Here is a 26,340-nt window from a genome sequence, read left to right as displayed (position 1 = left end):
TGGGTCCTTAAAGTGAATGACCGATCATTAAGATAGGTCATTAAAAGAAGAATGCTGGAGGTCTGACTTTCGGCACCCCCACTATTCATCTGTTTTAAATAGCCACAGCGCCGCGTTCCCTTCAATATTTACCGGACACCACTCCTTATTTTTCGTAAAGTCAAGTGAATTGGACAGAGCTGTAATACCAGGTAAAAGTATGGAGCGGTACTGTACGGAGCAGTGTAAACCATGAACGGGATGCGGCGGTTGTCAGGGGTGCGAAGAGTCTGACCCCCACCAATCTAATATTGATGGTCTAAGGGCAGGCCATCAATTTTTAAGGAACCAAAAAAAAAACATAAGGGTCAATGCACAAGATGCGTATTTACGTGCGGCTTTGCGTGCAGCAAAACCGCAGCGTAATACAGTACCAGCATAGACCATGAGATTCCAGGTAATCTCATGTCCACTCTGTGGTATTGTTCAGGGCGTAAATTGACCTGTGCGTATTTTCGAAGCCGCGGCAAGTCCATTTATCTTGCGATTGCGCTTGCAAATTCTATCCCTGTAGTTCTACAGAAATCCGCGGCAAAACCCTCAGCATGAAGACTCCGCGATTTACGTAGCAAAAACATAAAAGCCGCACCAGAAAACGCATCAAAATACGTGTGGGTTTTTTGCTGCTTACTTTCCGCAGCAAAATGCACAACAAGTGCATGTGGCCTGAATGTATTACAGCAAAATAACGGGGCAGATTTACTAATGAAAATGAGCACTAATTCTTTCTCAAATTGAGTCAGAATTCTGGCATACATGCCGTGCGTCACATTACATAGTATTTTTGATACTTTTTGGGACTCCTCGACAAGGGTGGTTGGTCAAGTGGAAAAGGGGTCTGTCTTGAGATGCAAAAACAGGTCTAAAGTAAGCCGACCCTGAGGTGTTATAAAGTGCGACAAGTGTGTAAAGTTTCTTCATATTGATCATCCAACATGAGCCTCTGATAAATGTGGCACGTCTAGTCTAATGCTAAGCTGTATAAATTTAGGATCGTATTAGTAGACCTGCCTCCAATGTTTATTTGGTGTGTTTTTTTTTTTTTTTTTGTTGTTTTTTTGTGTTCAAATATTGTAGCTATTTATTTTTACTGGGTGTGACGATATTGGGGACACACCTTTCTTTCTGAATGTATCTCCCAAAGTTTAGATCTACTTGTACTGCAGTGTAACAGACCCAATTTTTATCAGTATATATCGTTTTATCCTACAATAATATATATATATATATAATGCCACTTTAATAACTGTATAGTATTCTAAAGCCTGTGTTTGAATGTTTTCCTTTTATTAGAAAACCTTTGCAGTTGCAAATGAGTCTGATGTAGCATTTGCGAAAAAAGTCAAAGAAATGTTCTCCAGCGCCCTAAGGAAATACAAAGAGCTGAAACTAGAGGAAATAGTAAGTCTTCCATTCTTCTTTCAGCTTTTATTTCTAGAAGTATATTTGTGTTTTTATTGTTGGCTTTGATCTGTATACATTCTGCTTTTATAAAGGGACTCAATGAAAGAAAAAACTATTAGGCCTCATTCACACGTCAGGGTTTCCCGGACGGGTGCCGGCCGTTCATAAATCGGCCGGCACCCGGCTGCATTAGGAATAATAGACCCCTAATGGGGCTATTCACACGACCGATTTTTTGACGGCCGGGAAAACCGTGTGGCAGGGCCGGGGTGTACAGCAGGTGGAAGGGAGCGCTGCGCTGGCTCCCTTCCCCTGCTTGTTTTAAAAGCGCCCTGGCCCGGCGACACCTTCCATGGCACCGCTAGCAGCTGCTGCGGCTGCTACTACTGTAGCGACGCCACTATAGCAGAGCAGGGAGGTATCTCCCCGCTCTGCTATGTGCTAGCCCCACTTTAGCTGCCTGAAGGAGCGGAATCCCCGTGTGTTCGGGGATTCCGCTCCTGGACAGAGCGCTTGATGTCTCTGTCCATATCTGGGCAGTGACATCAGGGGAAACTCCTGAAGCGGAATCCCCGAACACATGGGGATTCCCCTTCAGGAGTTGCCGCTGATGTCACTGTCCAGATCTGCCCGGCCCGAAACGGATGCAAAACTTTATGCAAACCGGCCGGGCAAAATGGCAGATTTTACCGGCCGACACTCGGGCTCGGGAACGACCCGGTCGTGTGAATCCCGCCTTAGTTACTTATCTTTGCTAAACTCCGCAATGTGGAAATGCTTATAAATTCTGTACTCTTCTGTTATGTTAGAAGCAGAGAACATAATTTGTAATATTTAACGATAATCATTAAAAAGAATGAGGCGCACAAGTTGGCACAAATTCCTGTAAAGCTGCTTCTGTCATGCCCAGCGCACCTTCCCAAAAATCCTTGTGACATACAGTGTAAAACCACAAGATCTTGCTAGGTATTGCGAGATTTTGCGGCTCTGACTAAAACAAGCTCTTTAGATAGCAGATATATAGTAGTTAGTGCGATAACTGCTACATACATCTTGCGATAACTAGCGAGATCTCAGGTTTCACACTTCCAGGGTTTATGGGGAGGTGCACTGGGCATGACTGTAGTAGCTTTACGGGAAGTTTGATACCAACTACTTCGGTGAGTCGCCTGTTTACATAAACGCCCTATAAAGCCTTTTTATTCTATTTGTATTTTTTTTTTTTTTGTGAGGCTAACGATTCTTTAAATAAAAACTATGGTGATTCCCCTGTGATTGGTTCTCTTTAAGCCAGCCATATATATTAGATTGCTCGATTCATATGTTTTGCACATATCCCAAGCGAGCATGTGCATTTCAATAATAAGGGGGAGATAAGCTGCTCACGGACATCTTTGGCTCCCGGGCGAACAAATTATCAGACATGTTTTAAATCAAGCATGCCCAATCCTCCTTTCCCCCAATGGAAGAAAGTGTGAGGCTGTTGGGCTGCCCCCATATACATTGGCGGATTTGGCGAACATTCATCTACTGTGTATGGTCAGTTAAATTTTTGAAAAGGGGAGCAACCTCTGTGAATACAGTTTGTTTAACCTGTGTAAAGTAAACTCCAGGGAAATATCCATTCAATGATAATAAAAATTATTGTATGAGTATACTCAAAACCTAAAATAAGTTTTACTGTTGAAGTCCAAAATGTTGTGCTAATTAAAGGGATTGTCCATGATTATGAAATCCAGAGACGGTCCATGGTCTGTGTTTTGTGTTCCTTTCATTTTGCTATTACTAAATATTTTCTATATTATATTACCTATAAAAAAAAGTCTACGCGTATTTTCCCATAAAAGAAACGTGATCGTATTCATTTTCCACTTTAAAAAGTTTAAGAAATACAACAACAATAGATGCATCAAAAAATGAAAAAAGCAAACCAGCGTCAGCAGATTACCATATTTTTCGGACTATAAGACGCAGTTTTTACCTTCGAGTCTGTGTTGTAATCATCTGCTGAATCTTATCTCCTGAAGGCAAACCGCTGCGAGTTTATGAAGAAGCCAGACTGAGCTCCGTGATTCAAAGGTTCTTGCAGTGCAGTGTAATAGAAGCAGCATGTCCTGTGCGGGGAAAAACAAAATCTGTTATATGCTCACTGAACAGTTACATTTTACACACAAAATTCTGTCATCCCACTGTTCCACACAGCACAGTTAGGCTCCATGCACACAAACTTATTTTTGCGGTCGCAATTCACCCGCAAATCTGTGGGTGAATTGCGGCCGCATTCATTTAAATGGACCCATGCACACGACCATGATTTCGACGGTCCGTGCACGGCCCAGCACTGCAAAAATAACAGACATGTCTTATTACAGCTGATTTTTGCGGTCCAGGCTCATAGAACTTAATGCACGCGGCCATGTTCATGGCCCGCGATTTGCAGGCGCCCCGCAGGTGACACTCCGCGGCCTTCCGACCCGAAAATCACGGCCGCGCACATGGCTATGGTCTTGTTCATGAGGCCTAAATCTGTGCAGGTACTGATCTGCAAGGACCTTCTAGCCACGCCCTCTCCTATGAACAGAGCAAGAGCAGATTCAACACCATTAACCCCTGCCTGTCCACACCTATAATGTCTGGTGAGTTCAGGGGAGGGTGAGCGCACTATAGTTGCCAATATCTTGTAGTTGTCTGTCTGACATTGTTATGGAGCACTTTGTCTGGCATTGTTATTGGGCACTGTGGTACCCTATTGTCTCAATATTACCCAGGAAATGTACAGATAAAGGCAAGATCTTTTTTTTTTCTTCTCTTTTATGCTACAATTTATGGTTGTCTTATGGTCCAGTGTGTCCTATAGTCCAAAAAATATGGTATATTACTATGTAACTACCATTAAAGCACAATCTTGACTTGAGTATAGGGGCATGGGTAATGTGTAATCAATATCTTGTCCCATCCTTCTGTCACCTTCCATCACCTGGAAGGTCATCCTGTAAGGGTACAGAGGTACCACACAATGGCCGTTGTCTCGGCGGGACCCGAAGCACCACGGCCACGTCACAAATAACATTCTAAGATGGACAGACGCACTTGCCCCAGCCCGGTTTGCAATCCACATGCCAGGAGTGGACAATTTGGATTGCCAATTATCTCAGTTGAGAACGGATCAACCCGGGGTGAGTGGGCTCTCCATTCTGATGTACTCAAGAGACCTCTGCTTCTAGACATGGACCTCATGGTGTCCAACCACAAACAACCTGTCTTATCTCGGTCCCAAGACCCACTATTACTGGCGGTAGACGCATCGGTCTGAATCCTCAGTCAAGGTGAAAGGCAACACAGTGATTCGCACCACTCCAGATTGGCCCCATCCGACGTTGTACGCCAATCTGGTCACACTCCTGGCCAATGCTCCCTGGTATTTCCCCTTCGGAAAGATTTCTCTCTGGATCCACTCTTCCATCCGAGTTTAACTACTCTGAGCACTGGGTTTCACTGAGCAGGTCATTGAGACTATACTTAAAGTGAAGAAACAACCTTCCTCCGGGATCTATTCCAAGACTTGGACATTTTTTTTTTTTCCTGCTGCTGTGAAGAGAGGCGCTTCCAGCTAATGCAGTTTTACCTCACTCGTTTACTTAACTTTCTCCAGGAAGTTCTGGATGTGGACGTGGGCCTAAGCTCCCTCAAGGATCATGTTAACCGTAATCTTTCAACGTCCCTTGGCAGCTAAATCCGGTGTCCGTACATTCATGCAAGGTGTGGCACATGCTGTGCCTCCCTACTGCCAACCCACAACACCATGGTATCTTAATCTGGTCGTTGATGCTCTGTAGTTTCCCCTATTAAACCTCTAGAAGTCATTTCATTCCTTTCTTGGAAGGCCGCTTTCCTAGTGGCTATCCCTACAATCAGGCGTGTCTCTAAACTGGCTGCCCTGTCCTGCAAAGCCATATTAAAGGGAATGCGTCGCTAGAATTTTCTATTTTTTTTCAGTTAAACAGTTAGTATTTAAGTGATTAAACATTGTTTTAATTTTTTCACAAGTCAGGAAATATTCTAAATTAGATTCTAATTTATAACATTTCCATGTGCTGGTCACTAGAGGGAGCAATTCCCAAAATTGCAGCATTGCAATGTGGTAATCAACCTCATTGCTTTATGCTGCAAATTTGGTGTAGACACACACACGCTCTAGTGAGCTCACACAATCCCCCCTCCCTTTATCCTGGCTAGTGCCAGGAGAAGGAGGTGGTTGAATCTTCTAATCCTCTTACACTGTGCATTCGCTCAGAAAATGGCGGCATACAGTGGTAATCAGACCGTATAACACGAACATAATACACACAAACATAACTTACCTGCCGCTGCTGCTGCCTCCGATCCTACTCCTTGCATCTTCGCTGCCTGGAACATATGTCCGGAAGCCGCGACCGGAAGTAGTCATCTTACTGTCTGGCCGCGGCTACCGGTCCACATGAAAATAGCACCGGATGACGCTCTGCCGAAGACCTTCCTTTTGGACTCTGTGGGAGCGGCGCATGCGTACACTATAGTGAATGGAACGGCTCCCGTTCGCATTCTCTATGGGGATGTATGTGCCGTATTCTATCTCTGTATGTGTGGTTAATCGACACATACAGAGATAAAAAAAAAATGGCAGCCCCCATAGTGAAGTAAAAGTAAGAAAAAAGTAACACAAAAACACAAATAAAATGAATTTTAATAACATACTAAAAGCAAATTTTTTCGCGACACCTTCCCTTTTAATGGTTCCTTCATTTATACCTAAGGTGGTGGTGGCATTTTCTATTAATGAGGATATGGTATCCTCACTTTCCTTCCCATCCTAGGGAACGGTCCCTCCACAAGTTGGATGTAATTCACGCATTGCAAACTTATTTTGCTCCAACTTCTTTGTTCTGCCATTCAGACTTTCTCTATGTGATTCAATAAGGTCCCAGATGGGGTCTGGTGGCATCCAAGGCCACCCTAGCCCACTGGATTCATTCAACCATTGAGGAGGCATACCTGAGAGAGACAACAACAGAGCTTTTTTTTTGGGTGTCCACTCTATTGTTTCTTTGGCTCAGTGGTTAACGCTGTTGCCTTCCCGCACTGGGGCCTGGCTTCAAATCCGACCAAGGACAGCTTTTGCATGGTGTTTGCGCGGATTTCCTTTAAGTACTTCGGTTTCCTCCCACACTCCAAAAACCTAAAAAAAGGAGTTTAGAGTCGGAGTCCCACTAGGGGCAGTGAGTGAGGACAACTTCTGTACAGCTCTGCTGAATATGTTGGCACTATATAAGTAACCGCAATAAATAAATTAAGATGTTGAAATAAAGATATTTTTGCTTTTAATCTTATCTGATGCTGGAGTAACCCTTTTTTGTTTTATCAGTCATTTAGGAGGCGTACAAATTAAATGACACAGCCCACCTTTCGGGTAGCTGCCACTCCACTCGAGTGATGGGTGGTTCAGTAAAGAGCTTCAGCTCTACAGGTGTATAAGCCTACGATGCGGTCCTTTCTACACACCATTCCTAAATTCTACAGAGTGCATACTATCGCAGCCTCTGATGCCGCTTTCAGTTGTCGGGTTCTGCATTCGACCGTGTACCATCGGTACTAATTCTTTGTTTATGCCACTTTTGGACTTCCCAAGATAATCTCTTTCCCTCAATGACACGGACGAGAAAATGTGATTTTTGTTACTCACCGTTAAATCCTTATGTTTGTCACGTTCGTTTGGTGACACCGCACTCACCGAAGATTGTTCCTTTCGGGTATTACGACCACTTTTTCGTTGAGTTTTTTTTTTTACTCTGTTTCTCAAATGTTTTTTGTTTTCATCAATATTTGTATCAGTTTCACACTCTACTTCTACTACTGCTTGTGTACAAAACTGGCTTAGATCAGTATCTACAGGGCTATAGTTGGTAGGTGGAGCTAACACTTTTTTTTTTTACATGCAAGGTCATCTGTGTTCCTCAAAAACCGTTATGAGAAAAGGATTTTCACAGTAAGCAGGCAAAAAATTAGATTTTTGTTAGAGTGGCCCTTTAAGGTGTGGAGCACTATATTGCAGAATTGAAGTCACCTGACATTCTATTCCTACAGGCTACAGATATGTGAATTGTACCGCACCAAGATTTTCTTAGAAACTGACATATCTAAAAGAAAAATCACAGATCCACAAAGAATGGAATAGAATGGCCGAGACTGATCTGTAAAAACAGACGAATAGGATCTGTTCTATTGTTGGCTGACCTGCCACACGTTCTGCAAAAAAAAAAACTGAAGTGTGCATGGCCCCATAGAAATAAATGAGTCCGTGCTATGCTTTAAATGGATAGCACACTGAAGCATTTCCCCGAAATGTGCTTGAGGCCTGAGAGTGACAGAGGATCTCGGGCAACCACTGGATTTACAAAGCAGCAGACAATGAAGAGCTTTATCTTTTTCAATCCAGGTCTATAGCTATATATTTTATTGGCCGCACTAGGGGGGAATTAAAGGGAACACCAGGGGGCGCGATAACACGTAACGGCAATATCCAGACAAAGCAGCATTTTTTTTAAATTATTACAATTGAAAAATAGTTATGTTTTGTGTGATCCAACCGAGAAATGTAACATTTAATTGTGGAACAATCACCAAAGCTGCAAATAACACAGAACTTTTTTCCCACAGCGAACAGTATAATCGAGTAGTAACTTTCATTGCTCAGTGTAAACGGCCTTTAGTTATAAAACCAGGAGTACTGGAGCATTGTTTTGTGTGCAGTTACTTTATAAAATAAATATTTAGTGAACAGTTTAGTGATTTCCTTAATGGAAATGACAGATCCTGTCGTAATTGCTGCATATTTCATTAACATATTGTGTTTGTGTTTAGTTCTGCACAGAAGCAGAGCACAGTTCAGCTGAGGAACTTCCGGAATCGACTGATGTTTCCAGTGATCAGGGTAAGTTTAACACGCTAAATGTTTATTCATTCGTTCTTATGCATGCACTTTACAAGCTAAATATCATGTTGCGTCTTTACACAGTAATGGAAGTTAAACATCTTTATAGAGTACAGAGCATAACTTAGAGACCACCTTTTCATTTATTTAATTTCCATTCAAAACCATACAAATTCTCAAGAAGAAAGAACAAGAAACCTGTACTGTAATCTTACAATGCTGCAGGCAGTAGACAGCTGTGGAAGATCCAGCCACCTTTTCCCTTCATTTGATGTTTTCATCAGAAACTTGTACAACCCCTTTAACCTCAAGAAATCAGCTGTTCTCGCCAGGCGAAGCCGTGTCTGTGCCAGAACTATGCAGAATAAATGTATTGCCAAATAGGGGATCCGGTATTGGGGTATGTTCAGACGAAAACAGCTCCTGATTTTCAGATGTTTTTGTAACTACTCGCGTTTTTCGCGGCGTATTTTACGGACTTTGTTGGAGCTGTTTTTCAATGGAGTCAATGAAAACGTCCCAAGAAGTGACATGCACATTTAGCGGGCGTCTTTTTACTCGCCATATTTTGACAGCGACGCGTAAAATAACACCTCGTGGGAACAGAACACCGTAAAACCCATTGCAAGCAATGGGCAGATGTTTATAGGCGTAATTGAGCAGTTTTTTTCAGGCGTAATTCGAGTCGTAAAATGCCCGATTTACGTCTGAAAACAGTGCATGTGAATATACCCTCATGTTTGTAACACCTGAACTTTAGATCACCATAGAGCACTATAGTGATTTCAGTTCAGTTGATCCACAGGAGGTCCAGCTGTTGGAGTAATATGGATGCTAAAATTGATCCATGTTACAGCCGTGTAAAAGCTGCCTAAATGCACAGTTTTTTTCCTTTTTATTTTTTTAATTTAGCATTTTTTTATTTTTTTTTATTTTTTTTTGAAACCACAAAAATCTAAAGGTGTTTTATAAAGCTTTCCCCTATTCTTGTCATTCTTTAAGGATCCACTACTGGTTTTAACTAAAAAGTTAATATTATAGGGACCATCTCCACACGTGTTGGAACTGCCCAGTGGCTTATGCACTATGCTAACAAGTCTATACCATCATCTCCTCCTCCTCCTCTGCACAAACAATTATCTTTTTTTTTTTTTTGTCCCGCTGCCATGCTTTTGGGCGCTAAGCTTCCAGGGATAAACTTATAAAAGCCATGGCGACCAAGATTAATATAGCGGCCAATTGGAAATCCTCTACACTCAGGCTGTGAAGCTTAGATTAAAACTTATGGTTTTTGAGGAAATCAAAGCCAGCAGGTGATTTTATTTTACTTGTTTGATCAACGAGGCATTACTACCGTACAGTTTGATGCTTTTGTACGCTTTTTTTTTTTTCTTCATTGCATGGGCGGTGGCATAGGTACCCCACGTACGGATTGTCCTTTGGACCATTTATGTTCATACTGCTTTTGTACTCTGATGCCTTTTAATAATTTATTTGAAACTAAAAAGTAAATATTCTAGATTTATCTAAAGTTGTGTTAAACCTCTCTTTCAGAACAAATGGATTCTGCTATGCCCCTGGCAACAAATAACAGTGAATGTGAAAGAATAAATTCAACCCCAGGTTCTCCAGCTAATTCCTCAACATCTCAATGTATCTCCAATCCCTTGTCCTATGCAAACTGTCAGACAGATTCTCCTACCGTGAACCAATCAGTGAATCCAGATGTTTCATCCACCTCTTCAAGATCACCAACTAACATATGTGAGGACTTCGACACTTCAAGCAAGCCATCTGTTACAAACTCCACAAATGACAGTGAGTGGCATAAGAAACCAAATTAAAGGGAAACTGTCAACAGGAAAAAATGGTGCTCTATCTGAGGGCACCATATAATAGCTCTAGGGACCCGAAGTGTAGGCATGTAAGTGTGTAAAGATTTAAGAGGTAAACTACATCAAACCATGCAAATAACGTTCGGGGGCATTCCCCGTAAATCGAATCTTATCATACAAATTTATTCCAAGTATTGCTATATGTCGTAAAAGAGAAGAGCGAAAAAAATAAGGGAGGGAAAGACAGGAAAATGAGGGTCAAGTGTCCTCTAGGCAAAATGAACCTAAGAGATCGTCCCGAGGTTTGATCTTTTTATAGTCATTCATTTTTTTATTTTATTTTTAGTGCTTATTTTTCAAATAAATGATTTATATTTATTCATTTTTACAGACTTCTATACAACTACTGAAGCAGACCTGTTGATGGAAAGTGAAAATTGCGTTACTGCCGAGGCATCTTGCAGTGATGATGAAGATGTATAGAATATGTACAGGTTTAAAAAAAGTAGTAATGAAATGCTAAATCCTCATGTCTTAGGCCCCAAACACATTTCACAGTTCTAAGAATTTTTTGGTGCAATAGTTTTTTCTGTTTTCGCTTGCAGCGTGACTGGGCTAGAGCCACACCATGTCTGGTGGTTATAGTTTGAACATATGCCCCTGACATATGAAACAGAGTGCCACTACAGTAGCATAAGTCTGCACAGTAGGTATGTTTTGGCATACAGTTGTATTGAAAAGCATAGTCAACTGCACTTTTCAATATAGTTGAGACCACAGCACCCCAAATATACTTGGCAAACATATGCCTAAAGGGCACTCTTTTGCCATACGTTTAGATAATTAATGTCTATGGGTGCACATTAAATGTATACGTTTGAAGATTTAGTAAATTTTTTTTAATCGTGTATATGTTGCTGTTTTTACGCTCTGTCACATTTTTTTTTCTTATCACATCATGCCCTGCTTCTATTTCCCCCTCCTTCCCGTTTAATGCACCACAAAATAACCACAGCAAGGCTTTAACCACATTGGTATAATACAGGGCAAGCAGTATATTTAGCAGCAAAAATCTGATTGGATTCCATCAGAGGCATGCATTAAAATTAATCCCTAAAGTTTTTTAAGCTTGGTAAATTTTTGCTGCTTTCTAGGAGTAAAAAAACCCAAAAGAATCAGATTCAATCTAAATATACAGTAATATGCCCATGCGAGTAAAGCCTCTGTTTTGTGCTTTTAGTTTTGCCTGCAGGACTGTGCTTTTACCCTACAACATTGCATTGCTTCTTTAAAAGAACACCCTTAGGGTATGTTCACACGCAGTAGTTTCAGGCGTATTTCGGGGGGGTTAACGCCTAAAAAAAACGGAAGCTGAACGCCTACAAACATCTGCCCATTGAAATCAATGCGAAAAACAGCATTTAGTTCATACAGGGCGTCTTTTTGCGCCTCTGTTTTAAAAAACGGAGCGTAAAAAGAAGTATTATGTCTCTTCTTGAGGTGTTTTTTGTAGCTAATTTTCCATCGAACACTATGAAAAAAACGCCTGAAAAGAAGCTCCAAATTAGGCCTCACACGAACGTGTTTAACGTCCGTGATACGTGCACGGACCTATGTTGGTGAATGGGGCCGTTCAGACATTCCGTGATTTTCACGCAGCGTGTGTCCACTGCGTAAAACTCACGACATGTCCTATACTTGGGCGTTTTTCGCGCATCACGCACCCATTGAAGTCAATGGGTGCGGGACAATCACGCGCAGCACACGGAAGCACTTCCGTGTGTCGTGCGTGATTCGCGCAACAGTAGATCAAGAAATGAAGGGGAAAAATAAAACCACTTCATTCATTTCTTTTTCTAAACATCAAAACCGCGTGTCATAAGGATGGCATATGCGTGAAAATCACGCAGCAAACACTTATAACACACGGAACTGCAACGTGCAAAAAACGCAGCGTTTTTTGCGCGCGCAAAACTCACACGTTCGTGTGAATAAGGCCTTAAAAGAAGCTTCATTTTCAGCTTAAAAAACGCCTGAAAATCAGAGGCTGTGTTCCCTTGAAAACAGCTCCGTATTGTCAGACGTTTTTTGCTAAGCCGTGTGAACATACCCTTACCCTGCAGTAGCAGCAAAAAAACAGGCTGTGTTTTGTTTTCTTTTTGCGTTAGTGGTGTGGCTCAGCCACGCATTTTATGATTAGATTCTATGTTTTCTATCAATTGATATGGTTTCGGAACACCTATTTTTTTACAATTTTAATTTGCTTATTTTAGAGATACATGAACACACAAACTCATTTTTTATTTTTATTGTGAATAAACAACTGTTTTCTTGACAAATACTTTTTAAAGTTTTTTGTATAAAATGTTGTGTAATGTTTATTTTGTTTTTTATTACTTTTCAAATATTATATCATGTAAATTGTTTGAGGAAACTTTCATTTAAAGAAGACCTCCAGTGGAAACAACTTTCCATGTCTGCATTCCCCACCTCATTCTATATCACACTCTACACTTTTATGTATTCTGTTACTTACTTTTTGAACTGCTGCCTTGTCTGTTCTTTAAAAAAAAAGCCTCCATCTTGATTCTTAGATTTCCCCAGATTTCTCTTCCTCTCTGCTTTGCTATCAATCCCATGATGCTTCAGCACAGCATCACGTGACCACATAAAGACCATACTATTTCTGTATGCTGGGGACACTGTGATTAACATGCTCTCTATATTCTCCTTAATAAGCTAAATATCGCCTAAAGAAACCGTAAGTATACAGACAGGGAGGCTGCAATATATTCTTCTACATTATACCTGTCTGACAGGAACCTAAGTATCAGTGGTAGCTGATGATAGAAGTTTGTTGAGAATAAATAGCAAGAAAATTGTCAATAAGCTAATACAGTCTTCAGGAAGTGAGCGAGTATTGTCCCTGCCTCCAAAAGAGAACAAACTTTCATGATGTTTAAATGTATCACATCCACATGTGGAACAATTGGTCCAGTATAGGAGCGTGATTTCTATTTCTTGAGCGAAGTGCTGGCTGGAAGGGAACACCACCTTCTAAGTAAGTGCCATACTGTTTTGACTGACTTTGCAATCTCCTTATTTTGCCTACAAAGATACTACCAGCTGTAAGGGTATGTTCACACTGCTTATTTTCAGCAGTTTTTTTGGGCTGTAAACGCCCTGAAAAATGTCTGGAAGCGTTTAGCTTCCGTTTTCTCAAACATCTGCTCATTGATTTAAATGGGGAAAAAAAATTAAAGTCTGTTCATTTTTGTAATGCTCCACTGCACCGAAAAATAAAAGCCATTTTTCAAATACTCCAATATTTAGTGTCTACAGCTCCTATGCAGACCTATGTGCAGCCATGGTTTCAAACTACAAACTAGCCCTGTGTAGTTTGATCCAGTCACTATCCGGGGGCTCAGCTGTCTGATGGAGCAGGAGCCCGGCTTTCAACGGCCGCGATCGAAGTTTTCTTCTATTGCGGCCGTTTAACCCGTTAAATGCTGCGGTCAATAGCAACCGCAGCATTTAACTTGTTTACAGAGGGAGTGAGCTCCCTCTGTCACCCATCGGTGGCTCTCAAATGCAATCGCGGGCCTCCGATGGGGTGTCATGGCAGTTGTGGGCCTGATAAAAGCCCCCATGTCTGCCCTGGGCATATGCCTATTAGGATGTGCAAGAGGCATTTCCTAATAGATGCCTGTCAGATTTACACTGACAGGCAATAATGCTCTGGTATACGAAGTATAACAAAGCATTATAGCAGCGATCTGAAGATCGCATAGTAAAGTCCCCTAGTTGGACTAAAAAAAAAAGTAATGTGAAATAAAAATTACTTTTTAAAAGGAAAAAATGTTTTATTTTTTTACTGTATTTTTATTTAGTAAAAGTGTAAAAAAAAAATAATAAAAGTAGACCTATGGTATCGCCACGACCATAATGACTCAAACAATGAAGTTAATATGTAATTTAAACCGACAAAATTGCAATTTTTTTTCCATTGCCTCCCAAAAACTCATAATAAAATTTAAGTCCCATGTACCCCAAAACAGTACCAATTCAAAACTACGTCTCGTCCTGCAAAAAAACAAATCCAAAAACTTACGGCTCTTGGAAAGCGACGAAGCAAAAACAAATAATTTTAGTTCAAAAGTGGTTTTATTGTGCAAAAGTTGCAAAACATAAAAAAAAACAAAAAACTACACAGGTGTGGTGTCATCGTAATCGTACCGACTCATAGAATAAAGATAACGTGTTATTTACACCGCACAGTGAATGACGTCAATTTAAAACGCTTAGAACGATGGAGTTTCAGGGTTCCCCCCCCCCCAAAAAAAGTTTACAAGTTAATCAAAAAATTATATGTACCCCAAAATGGTGCCATTAAAAAGTACAGCTAATCCCGCAAAAAAACAAGTCCTTCTACAGCTATGTCGACAGAAAAATAAAAAAGTTATAGCTCTTTGAATGCGACTTATAGAAAAACGAAGAAAATGGCTTGGTCATTACGGCCTAAAATAGGCTGGTCACTAAGGGGTTACTGGTAGTCCAAGGCAAGGTCTTTGATATTACTCTGAGGGTATGTTCACACGGCCTATTTTCTGCCGTTTTTCAGGCCATAAACGCTTTGAAAAACGCAGAACGCCCCCAAACATCTGCCCATTGATTGCAATGGGAAAACTGCGTTCTGTTCCGATGGGCCGTTTTTTTTACGCGGCCGATTTGAAAACGGCCGCGAAAAAAGTGCAGGGCACTTCTTGGGACGTATTTGTATCTGTTTCATAGACTATTGAAAAAAGCTCCAAAAAACGCGGCGAAAATCGCGGGTGGCTTCAAAAATATCAGAAAATCAGGAGCTGGTTTCCCTTGAAAACAGCGCCATATTTTCAGACGTTTTTGGTTAAGCGTAATTGTGAAGGTATAAGGTTAAAAAAAAACAAAAAAAAAAACCGTTGATTGGCTGTGCCTGGTCTGTTAATTAGCTTCACCTGGGCCTTGTTTGCTGCCTGAGCTATAAGGTGAGTGACTACAAGCGCAGCTTTCCTGAGTGAAGCGACTGTACAGCAAAGTGCGAGTTACAGATAAGTGCATAATTAAAAAAGGGGACATAGTTTAACTAAAGGACATAGGAAAATAAGGTTTAATACATTTTCTTTGTGCATTTCTCTGTATTCTGTACTACAAACATGTTTATCTTGCTATACTTTTTATCCCCGTTTTAAAAACGTGCTCCATGGACAATGCCACCAGGTGTGTGTCTTGTGCAATGTATGCAGCCGTTTGAGGGTGAAATCTCTGCACTAGATGCACGCATGTTGTCTATATGTTTGCCCAGGTACTGGATCTACATATGCAGCTTACAACACTTAGGAGCGTTGCAAACCTGGAGAGGAGTTGAGAGCTCACTGAGCAAACACTGGCTGGGGCCAGTAAGGTGGGGGGGTGGGCAAGCCCAGGACTTAGAGATTAGTACTGGGTAATCGGGGTAGGGGGGGGGGGGGAAGCCAGGGAGGCTAGTCCTGAACTGGCACAACCATTCCTGTTTGGCTGATATTAGGGGTGCAAGTCCAGAGCCAGCATCACTGCAGCCGGGCTTTGCTCCTAGCAACCAGGACAAGGTTTACTGTAGGAGTGCAGCAAAGGTTAGACAAATACTGGTGGTAGGGGGATTCTATTAATAGTCAGAGGGGGGGGGGGGGTCATCTGTATCTGTCGCCGCGACCGTGAATGCCGAACAGTGTCTTGTCGGCCGGGTGCTCGTGTTCGGCGGATTGAATAGAAAGATTGCTGGGTGCGGCTGGGGAAGACCCGGCGGTCATGGTATACATCGGTACCAATGACAAAGTCAGTGGGCGATGGAAGGTCCTTTTAAAAATGATTTTAGGGAACTAGGAGAGAAGCTAAAGTCCCAGGACCTCCAAGGTAGTGGTTTCAGAAATATTACCAGTGTCACTAGAAAGACAGCGGGACATTAGGGAGTTCAATAAGTGGCTTAGAAATTGGTGCAGGAAGGAAGGGTTTGGGTTAATGGAGAACTGGGCTGACTTCTCTGTCGGCTACAGGCTCTATGGTAGGGATCGGCTGCATCTAAATGGGGAGGGTGCAGCTGTGATAACGTATAAAAGAGGGAGAAACTTTAAACACTCCCTAGTACATAGTCACCTACATACAAATGGATCAGGACAAACATTGCTTTCAAGTAGACCAAATGGTTTCTCTAAGTGCAGCGATTGTAAAGCATGTGAACAAAATTGGATGTGTCAAAGGAAGTCTTTTGATATTCCAGTAGATAAAAGAATCTATAACATCCGCAAATGTATTCAAATGTCAGACTGAGGGCATAAGTTCCGTAGCACAATGCATCTGGTCACTCCTTTATGTTGGCAAGACCGTTCAACGGATGAACGGTAGTCTTGACAATCTTATTGAAAACAAGCAAAATGGATTTACAGATTAGATTCGCTCTACCGTAAAGGACTCAAATGAAGGGTTTACCTGCACTTCCATCTTTATAAGTGGCATTATTTATTAGAGTATTAGCGTACTTATAAAAATAATTTTGGCTCTTTTTAGGTTTACAATTATGATAAAATTATTTAATGTGCGGACTATAAATTGTGGGTAATATGAATGAACATAAAAAATGAAGATGATTTAGCTTGTGATTAAAATAAATAAATAAAATAAATAAATAAATACTAAAATCATCTAGAATAAAAATTCAAAAGTAATCTAAATTGTGTTATGTTTCTCAGACATAATAATATTGGCCTTTTGCAATGGCTGGTTGGCTCTCCCTCTGTTGTGATAGATTTGCTAGATATTAAAGGGTATATCCCAGTGAGCCTATCGGGAGCTTCCTCTGTATTTGCAGTGACGTGCCGCTAGCTCATCCAATCCCTTCTCTACCCTGCAGCCACTTCTTGGCAAGCATGATGCTCAGGGCTGCCATCAGGAATTTCAGGGCCCCCTACAGCTAAATTTTCTGGGCCCCCCTACCGTGGCACCGCCTGTTAACGGTACTCCGTCCAGCACTATATCATGGTACCCAGGGCCGCCATCAGGGGCGGTATTAGGGGTACTGATGTGAGAGGCCCGGCCAAACCTAATTGAAAGGGGGGCCCGGCAAACTGCCGCGACTTGCCTTTGGTAGAAAAAAAAGAGGCCCCTGCAATGGGGCCCGTTTTTTTCACCAAAAGAATGTTGTGAGCTGCGGGCCCCCCTTTCAATTAGGTTTGGCCGGGCCTCTCACATCAGTACCCCTAATACCCCCCCTGATGGCGGCCCTGGGTAGCATGGGGGCCGTCAAACACCGCCACCCGTGCGACCGATCGCGCGCACCCGCAAACTCCCGCGCATGCGCACCCGCGACCGCCTGGAACCGCGCACCGAATTTTGAGGCAGATTTTGACCTGCCCACACTATCTTGCCGAGTTTTTTTGCCCGCGGCGATTGAGGACAGCAGACAAAAAACGCAGCGAAAAATGCATTTTCTGCCTCCCATTGAATTCGATGGGAGGTCAGAGGCGGAACCGCGGCAAGAAAGGACGTGCTGCTTTTTCTTTTTTCTGCGACTGGCTCCCATTGATTTCAGATTAAAGGAACAGTGTCACCAACATTTTTTTTTTTTTTTTTTTATATATCTGTTTTATGTTAGGGTTTTATTAAAAACGTTTATATTTGTTTGTGTCTTACTTTTTTCTATTTTTACACTTTTTCTTCCCTATGGGGGCTGCCATTTTTTTTCCCCATTTCTGTATGTGCGCCGCTCCCACACAGTCCGATTTGAAATGCGCGCCATTTTCCTGTGGACCGGAAGTCATGGCCGGGCAGTAAGATTACTACTTCTGGTCGCGGCTTCCGGACTTGTGCACATGGAGCAGCGGCAGCGGACGGACCGGAGGGAGCGGCGGCGACTGGAGCAGGTAAGTGATTTCTATGTATGTTCGTGTTTCAGTGTGTTTTACTACTGTATGTAAACCTTCTACACTGTATGTTAGCTCAAAAAATGGCGACACACAGTGTAGGAGGTTAGACCGTTCAATCCCCTCGTTTCTCCCGGCACTAGCCAGGATAAAGGAGGGGGGGATTCTGAGAGCTCACTAGAGCGAGGGATTTTTTCCCAATTTTGCAGCATAAAGCAATGTGGTTGCTTTACCACATGCAATGCTGCAATTTTGGGAATTGCTCCATCTAGTGACCAGTGCTGGGAAATATTATAAATTGAATCCAATTTATAATATTTCCTGACTCGTGAAAAAAATAAAAAAAATTAGAACAATGTTTAATCACCTACACACTAATTGTTTAACTAAAAAAAAAAAAACATGTTTTGCTGGCAACACATTCCCTTTAAATCAATGGGAGGCGGTTTTGGAAGTTGTTTGGTGCTGATTCTGACGCAGTGTCCGAGTCAATATCAAGGCCCAAAAACTCTGTGAACTGGGCCTTATTGTTAGCGCTTATTCAGACTAACGTGTAATACGTCCGTGCAACACGCGTGATTTTCACGCGCCTCGCACGGACCTATGTTACTCTATGGGGCTGTTCAGACTGTCAGTGATTTTTCATGCAGCGTGTGTCCATTGCATAAAACTCACGACATGTCCGATATTTGTGCATTGTTCGAGCATCACGCACCCATTGAAGTCAATGGGTGCGTGAAAATCACGCCCAGCACTTCCGCAGCAGTATAAACTATGAATGAAAACAGAAAAGCACCACGTGCTACAAACATACAAACAGAGTGTCATAATGATGGCGGCTGCGAGAAAATCACGCAGCCGCGCATCATACGCTGCTGCCACACGGAGCTGTTATGGACCTTTTGCATGCACAAAACGCCACGTTTTTACGCGCGCAAAAAGCATGCGCTCGTGTAAATCCGGCCTTAGGGTAGGAACACACTAGGCATGAACACTGCGGATTTTATGCAACACATTTTATTGTGGAAAATCCACAGCGTATCAGTCGCAGCAGAGTGGATGAGATTTGAACAAATCTCATTCACACGCTGAAAAAAAAAGTGACCTGCAGTGTGGCTTTTTAAGCCGCAGCATGTCAATGTATTCTGTGGAATCGCTGCTCCTCTGTTGTGGAAATGCTGCGGTTCTGCCGCAAAAATCACACATGAGAAAAAAAAAAAAGGCACTTTTTTAAATTTATAAAAAAGTTTAGACTTACCCCGGCTGTAGTCCTGGTGACGCGATCCTCTATTCTTAGCGCAGCTCGGCCTCCTGTTATGACGTTTCATCCCATGTGACCGCTGCAGCGGTCACATGGTCTACAGCGTCATCTCAGGAGGCGGGGCTACGTTCAGAAGAGAGAGATGCGTCACCTAAACTACGGCCAGGGCAAGTCTAAACTTTTTTTTTTCCCTACAGGATTCCCGCAGCGGACATGCCTCACGAAACCTGCGCCACTATTTGGTGCGGTTTTGCTGGCAGAATTCCCTGCGGCTACAGGGGCGGATAAGCTGTGTAGTTTTACTCAGCATATCTGCCTAGTGTGTCCCTTATGATGTCGCTCCTGGAGCTGCTGCCTGTCTCTAAATAGGCAGTTGGTCCAGTAGAATTTGGAATTATTTTTTTTTGTGAACCAGCTTAAAAAAAATACAAAACTTTTGTGTTAGGGCCTGTTCACATCACCGTTCGCTTCCGTTCCGGGGTTCCGTCTGAGGTTTCCGTCGGGTGAACCCCGCAACGGAAAGTGACAGCACAGCTTCTGAAATCAATGGGAGTCAGTCGCGGAAAAAAGAAAAAGCAGCACGTCCTTTCTTGCCGTGGTTCTGCCTCTGACCTCCCATCGAAATCAATGGGAGGCAGAAAATGCATTTTTCGCTGCATTTTTTGTCTGCTGTCCTCAATCGCCGCGGGCAAAAAACGCGGCAAGATAGTGTGGGCAAGTCAAAATCTGCCTCAAAATTCTTTAAGGAATTTTGAGGCAGATTTTTTTTCTGCCTGCAAAATACTCTGTGAGAACAGGGCCATACTTAAACAGCACTTTGAGACATTTTACTCACTGTGTCAGAAGAGCTGCTGGCTCCCACTCCAGTCCTCTTCAGGCGATGTCTTCGGTCCAGATGTCCAGTCCTTCACCTCCAGCCAGGCTGTCGCATCTGGGAGCGCCCGGGCCGTCTCATCTGGGAGCGCCCGGGCCGTCGCATCTGGGAGCGCCCGGGCCGTCGCATCTGGGAGCGCCGTCATGGCCGTCGCATCTGGGAGCGCGGTCATGGCCGGCGCATCTGGGAGCGCGGTCATGGCCGTCGCATCTGGGAGCGCGGTCATGGCCGTCGCATCTGGGAGCGCGGTCATGGCCGTCGCATCTGGGAGCGCGGTCATGGCCGTCGCATCTGGGAGCGCCCGGGCCGTCGCATCTGGGTGCGGGCTGTCGCGCGTGCGTGGTCTTGAGTGCGGGCGTTCTCGGGTGTTTCTCTTGAGTTTCCTTGTGTGCGTGATCGGTCGCGCGTGGGCGGTTCGACGACCCCCATGACGAGAGGTGGGGGGGGCCCGCAGCTCACGACATTCTGTGGTGACAAAAACGGGGCCCGTTTTTTTTCTACCAAAGGCAAGTCGCGGCAGTGGCCGGGCCCCCCTTTCAATTAGGTTTGGCCGGGCCCCTCACACCAGTACCCCTAATACCCCCCTGATGGCGGCGCTGATGACACTAGTCACCCGCTGCACCCAACAGGGAACTAAAATACTGTCATCACATTTGTTATCGTTCTGGTTGGATAGAAGTCATTCTAGGGAAGTAGCGTTTGAGGATGGGAGAAGGAAAGGAGTGGCAAATCTGTAAGGAGACGCCAATGCACCGGCGATTGTAACACAAACAGCCATCGCCCCTGAAGACGCCACTTAGGTGGTGAAACATGTAGGGAGGCTGATTAGGGAACTTTGAATTCACACATGCATGTAGTCTAGCCAGGCAACTTATAGGTACTTAGTTAGGGCAAAGGCAGGAGCTAGCATTGAGCTCAGCTCGCTGTATGAATGAGAGGAACGCCTCCATTCTCTACTTCGAAACTCACCTATCCTGAGGAGCCTATAAACCCACAATTGTAATACGATATTTTTGATTACTCATTTGCATTAACAACAATGGGAGGAATGCCTCAATTTTTAGGTAGCAAGTTTCTCTGACTTAGGCCCCATGCACATGACCGTGGAAAAACTCTGTAATTGCGGACCCGCCCGGTTCTATTGGCCGCGGACACCTTTCTGTTGCGCTATGGAAAGGTGTCCGTGACGGGAAATATGGAGCATGTCCTACTTTTCAGATTTTGCGGGCTGTGCTCCCATACCTTTTATGGGAGCATGGCATGAAAATGTGGCGTGTTGGCGGCCAACCGTGCCAGCAATCGTGGGCTATGATTACAGGCACGGTGGTGTGCATGAGGCCTTAGTGAAAATTTCAACGTTCACAATTAACGAGTAATATCAAAGAACCTGCCCATCTGTATTCGCGTATAGTACCATTGGGAGGAATGCCTTCATTTGCTATTTAGCAATGAATTACCCTACAATGCTATCAGTATTAGCCTCTGGTATTATTTAGGGCTAAAATCCTTTTGACTTAGTAACATTTTCAGCGTTCATAATTATAGGGCAATATCAAAATATTTGTCCGTCTTTATTGGTATTATTCTCTGGTACAATTGGGAGGAATGCCTCCATTTACTATCAGGTAGTTCATCAAACGCTTCAGGAAAGTGAAAACATCAAAAATAAATTTTTCAATAAAATAAAGGCTGTTAACCGCAAATAACTATCCTCTGACACCCTTGTCGAGACTGCAAAAATATTGTCAATCAATGGTAGTTCACGGACACTTTCTAACACAATTGTGTGTTTTGTATGTGGTCAACAACTTTAATTAAAGGGGTTTTCCAGGAACACTTTTTTTTTTTTTCCCAGGCTGGGCAGTGCACGAGAATTTGGAGTTTTTAATGAGCGGAAAATGGAGTGCGCATTGAGGCATAAGCAAAGAATTTAACAGGGTGGGCGATGAGACTGTGGACCAATAGGATGCCTCACATCCAGGTATACGTCAGAAGTCCCAGGTTTGAAGCATCCTATTGTTCCACAGTCTCCACAATGTCCGCTCCGTTCATTCTTTGCTTCTACTTCAATAGTAGCACCATTTTCTTTGCGTACATGCTATTCCTCCGTGATAATTGAGGAATAGCATGCGCGCAAAGAAAATCATGCTGCTATTGAAGTAGACGCTAAGAATGAACGGAGCGGACATTGAGGCGGCTGTGGACCAATAGGATGCCTCAAACCCGGCTGTACGTCAGAAATTGTCCACAGCCTTCTTAATGTCCGCGCCGTTCATTCTTTGCTTCTTTCTACTTCAATAGTGGCACCATTTTCATCAGTGCCTGCCCCGATAGTATCTACAGTTATGATGAGGGTTACATTAAATATCTGAGGTGCGGTCACAGGATTCTGTGACCGCACCTCAGATAAAGCAGGTGGGCGGGATAAACTAAAGTGGAAGGGAGAACTAGTGGGGAGTGCCAATAGACACGGAAGGGGCGGAATAATTAGTAAAGAACAGCCCTGTGTCGTTACGTAGGTCAGTGAGGTATTGACACAGGACTGTGTGTATTCTAACTAGTGCATGAGCCTGTGACGAGAGAAGAAAATACACAGATGAAAAGAAGAACTTCCGGCCGGGCAGAGGTAGGGTGAGTAGGAAGAAAAGTGTGCAGATTTAATACAGAATGTGTAAATATTTAATAAAGTTCCTAATATACAGAGTATTAGTTCAAAAATGTTGTGTCCCTGGAAAACTCCTTTATTAATGTCACTAATATAATATATTTAAAGTTTTTCTTATTTTATTGAATTTTTTGCCATACAGCCAGTGGGAGTAAAAATTTTTTGGCTTGTGTGTTTTTGCACAATCCTGCAGTCCAATAAATCTGTAACCATGGAGATACATAGGTCTGCATAGGAGCTGAAGACACAAAGCACTAGTATATTTTTAATCTGGACTATACAGAACATCGTTTTCTACCGAGATGTACAACACTGATCTGTAGTATGGCCACGTGCCTGAGCCCTTAACTCTATAACTGGACAAGATTTTTACCGCAGATTATTTTAGCTACAACACTATTGCATAGAGATACATTGTAGCAATCCAAGCAGGTGTGTTTTACAAGTCAAGTTTTTTGTGGCTTAGAATGTAAACAAACCAAAATGACAGTAGTGATAAATCAATATACTGTGGGCAGACTGTAACAACGCTTCTTTGCCAGTTTTCTGAAGTCAAAATGTTGCATACTGCTCAAATGTCACAAAAAAGTAACTTTTGGGTAGTTACCCCGCCAGGACCGCCATCAGGAATTTCTGGGCCCCCCTCCATTACCTGGGGGGGGGTTTAACGGAAAATGTGGTGCTCACTTTTGTATGCTATACGCAGCAACTGATTTTATTACTGACGTCAAGTTACAGTGAACGAAACCATGGAGTGTTTTTTTTTGTGGGATCTCAGGATGGAATAGCAGAGTATACTATGCTATTCTATCCTTAAAAAAAAGGTATACCGAAGTATACCTACCGGACGGAAACCAAAAGGACATAATGGAGCCCTATGAACACATTTATCGTGTACATCGGGAGCTTTTACGACGTACAAGATAAACACAGGGCGATAACACGATGTGGAGGGCGCCTTAAAGGGAATGTGTCACGAATTAAACCTTTTATTTTTTTAAGTAAGTTACTTATTTCTATTATATTTTTACGTTTTTTGCTGTATTTTTTTTCTTTCACATGGTGGAAAGTATTCAAAATTAAATAATAATTTTACATGTTTTCCTATGTTGGCCACCAGAGGGAGCACTTCCCAGAATTACAGCAAGGTGAATAAGGCAAAGCAACCTGACTCACAGCTGCCGTAAATGTGGGAGGGAATCTCACCCCCCCCCCCTCCCCCTCCTACAAGCCAGGAAAAGATGTCTTCAAATTGCTAAGCAGTGTCCGGCTGCCATTTTGGGTGTGATTGTACAAATTCAGAGGCTATAGGATACACAAAGGCTAAAGGTATCTTCACACGCTTACTCAAAAAGGGAAAACAGCTCCTGATTTTCAGCCATTTTTTAATCAAACTCGCGTTTTTTACGGCCGTTTTTGGAGTTGTTTTTCTATAGTCAATGAAAAACTGCTCCAAAAACGTCCCAAGCGGTGATATGCACTTCTTTTTGGCGGTCGTCTTTTTACGAGCCATTTTTAGAAAAACACCCGCGTAAAAAACGCCCCGTCTGAACAGAACGCCGTATTTCCCATTGAAACCAGAGAGCAGATGTTTGTAGGCGTTCTGCTTCCAATTTTTCAGCCGTTTTTCGGGACGTTTACAGCTCGAAAAACATTGCGTGTGAACATACCCTTAGAATGATGAAAGTGAATGACTTTTCAGTTGACAGGTTCACACGGCGTGTATTTGACAAGTTTTTTTGCGCAATTTACCTGCAAAAAACCACATTAAAAAAAACCGCTTGATTAACAATTATGTAAATAAAAAGTGTAAAGTGCGCTGCTAGTACAAACGTGTTTTTTTACACACGCGTTTTTAAAAACGCGTTGTGTAAATAAAGAAATGTTGAATCAAAGCCGTGAGTTTTTTACGCAAGCGTTTTTAAAAAACGTGTTGCATAAAAAAGAACAGTGGGTGGGGTTGTGTGTGGCGTAGTTGCATGTTTAGGGGGAATTGTGTGTATGGGGGGGGTGCTCACCGCTGATTCTTCAAAACAGCTGATAAGCGGCTATGAAGGATCAGTGGCAACCGTGCATAACACACACACACACACGCGCACACCCCCCCCGGGAGTGGACCAGTCCAGTCACCTGACGGCATTGTGGCGCTAAGTACAAGGGGGAGTGTGGTTCAGTGGTGCCAAGTACAAGGGGGGGGGGGGGGTCAGTGGCACTAAGTTCAAGGGGGGACAGGGGTTGTGTGGCACTAAGTACAAGGGGGAGGGAGGTTCAGTGGCACTAAGTACAAGGGAGAGAGGGAAGTTATGTGGAACTAAGTACAAGGGGAGGGGGGTTGTGTGGCACTAAGTACAAGGGAGGGCTGTGTGTGGTGCTATGTGTGTGCCACTATCTAAAGAGGGCTATGTGTGGAGCTATTTACAAGAGGCTGTGTGTGGCGCTGTCTACAGGGGGGGCTGTGTGTGGATCTATCTACAAGGGATGTGTAAGCCACTATCTACAAGGGATGTGTAAGCCACTATCTACAAGGGATGTGTAAGCCACTATCTACAAGGGATGTGTAAGCCACTATCTACAAGGGATGTGTAAGCCACTATCTACAAGGGATGTGTAAGCCACTATCTACAAGGGATGTGTAAGCCACTATCTACAAGGGATGTGTAAGCCACTATCTACAAGGGATGTGTAAGCCACTATCTACAAGGGATGTGTAAGCCACTATCTACAAGGGATGTGTAAGCCACTATCTACAAGGGATGTGTAAGCCACTATCTACAAGGGATGTGTAAGCCACTATCTACAAGGGATGTGTAAGCCACTATCTACAAGGGATGTGTAAGCCACTATCTACAAGGGATGTGTAAGCCACTATCTACAGGGGGGCTGTGTGTGGAGCTAGCTACAGCGGGGTGTGTGGCACTATCTACGTGGGGGCTATGTGTGGAGCTATCCACAGGGGGACTGTGTGTGGCACGGTCTACAGGGTGGGCTGTGTGGATCTATCTACAAGGTGTGTAAGACAGTATCTCGGGGGGGGGGGGGGCTGTGTGTGTGGCCCTATCTACAAGGGGGGCTGTGTGTGGCGCTATCTTCAGGGGGGCTGTGTGTGGCGCTATCTTCAGGGGGGCTGTGTGTGGCGCTATCTACAGGGGGGCTGTGTGTGGCGCTATCTACAGGGGGGCTGTGTGTGGCGCTATCTACAGGGGGGCTGTGTGGCGCTATCTACAGGGGGGCTGTGTGGCGCTATCTACAGGGGGGCTGTGTGTGGCGCTATCTACAGGGGGGCTGTGTGTGGCGCTATCTACAGGGGGGCTGTGTGGCGCTATCTACAGGGGGGCTGTGTGGCGCTATCTACAGGGGGGCTGTG

At 43.4% G+C, this 26,340-nt stretch overlaps 1 protein-coding gene across 7 annotated transcripts in view; it reads left to right on the top strand.

Annotated features, from left to right (window-relative positions):
* LOC142651751 (uncharacterized) overlaps positions 1–13,548 on the top strand; it is a 100,868-nt gene extending 87,320 nt beyond the window's left edge. For all 7 annotated transcript variants that reach the window (XM_075826799.1, XM_075826802.1, XM_075826801.1 and 4 more), the window contains 4 exons: positions 1,333–1,440; positions 8,341–8,410; positions 9,965–10,228; positions 10,637–13,548. In XM_075826799.1, the coding sequence (XP_075682914.1) occupies positions 1,333–1,440; positions 8,341–8,410; positions 9,965–10,228; positions 10,637–10,728 (534 nt within the window). In that variant the 3' untranslated portion in view covers positions 10,729–13,548. The remainder of the gene's footprint in view (positions 1–1,332; positions 1,441–8,340; positions 8,411–9,964; positions 10,229–10,636) is intronic.
* The last annotated feature ends 12,792 nt before the right edge of the window (positions 13,549–26,340 follow it).

Source organism: Rhinoderma darwinii, chromosome 5, assembly GCF_050947455.1.
Source record: "Rhinoderma darwinii isolate aRhiDar2 chromosome 5, aRhiDar2.hap1, whole genome shotgun sequence".
Taxonomy (NCBI): Eukaryota; Metazoa; Chordata; class Amphibia; order Anura; family Rhinodermatidae; genus Rhinoderma; species Rhinoderma darwinii.
This window is presented reverse-complemented; position numbering and strand designations above follow the sequence as displayed.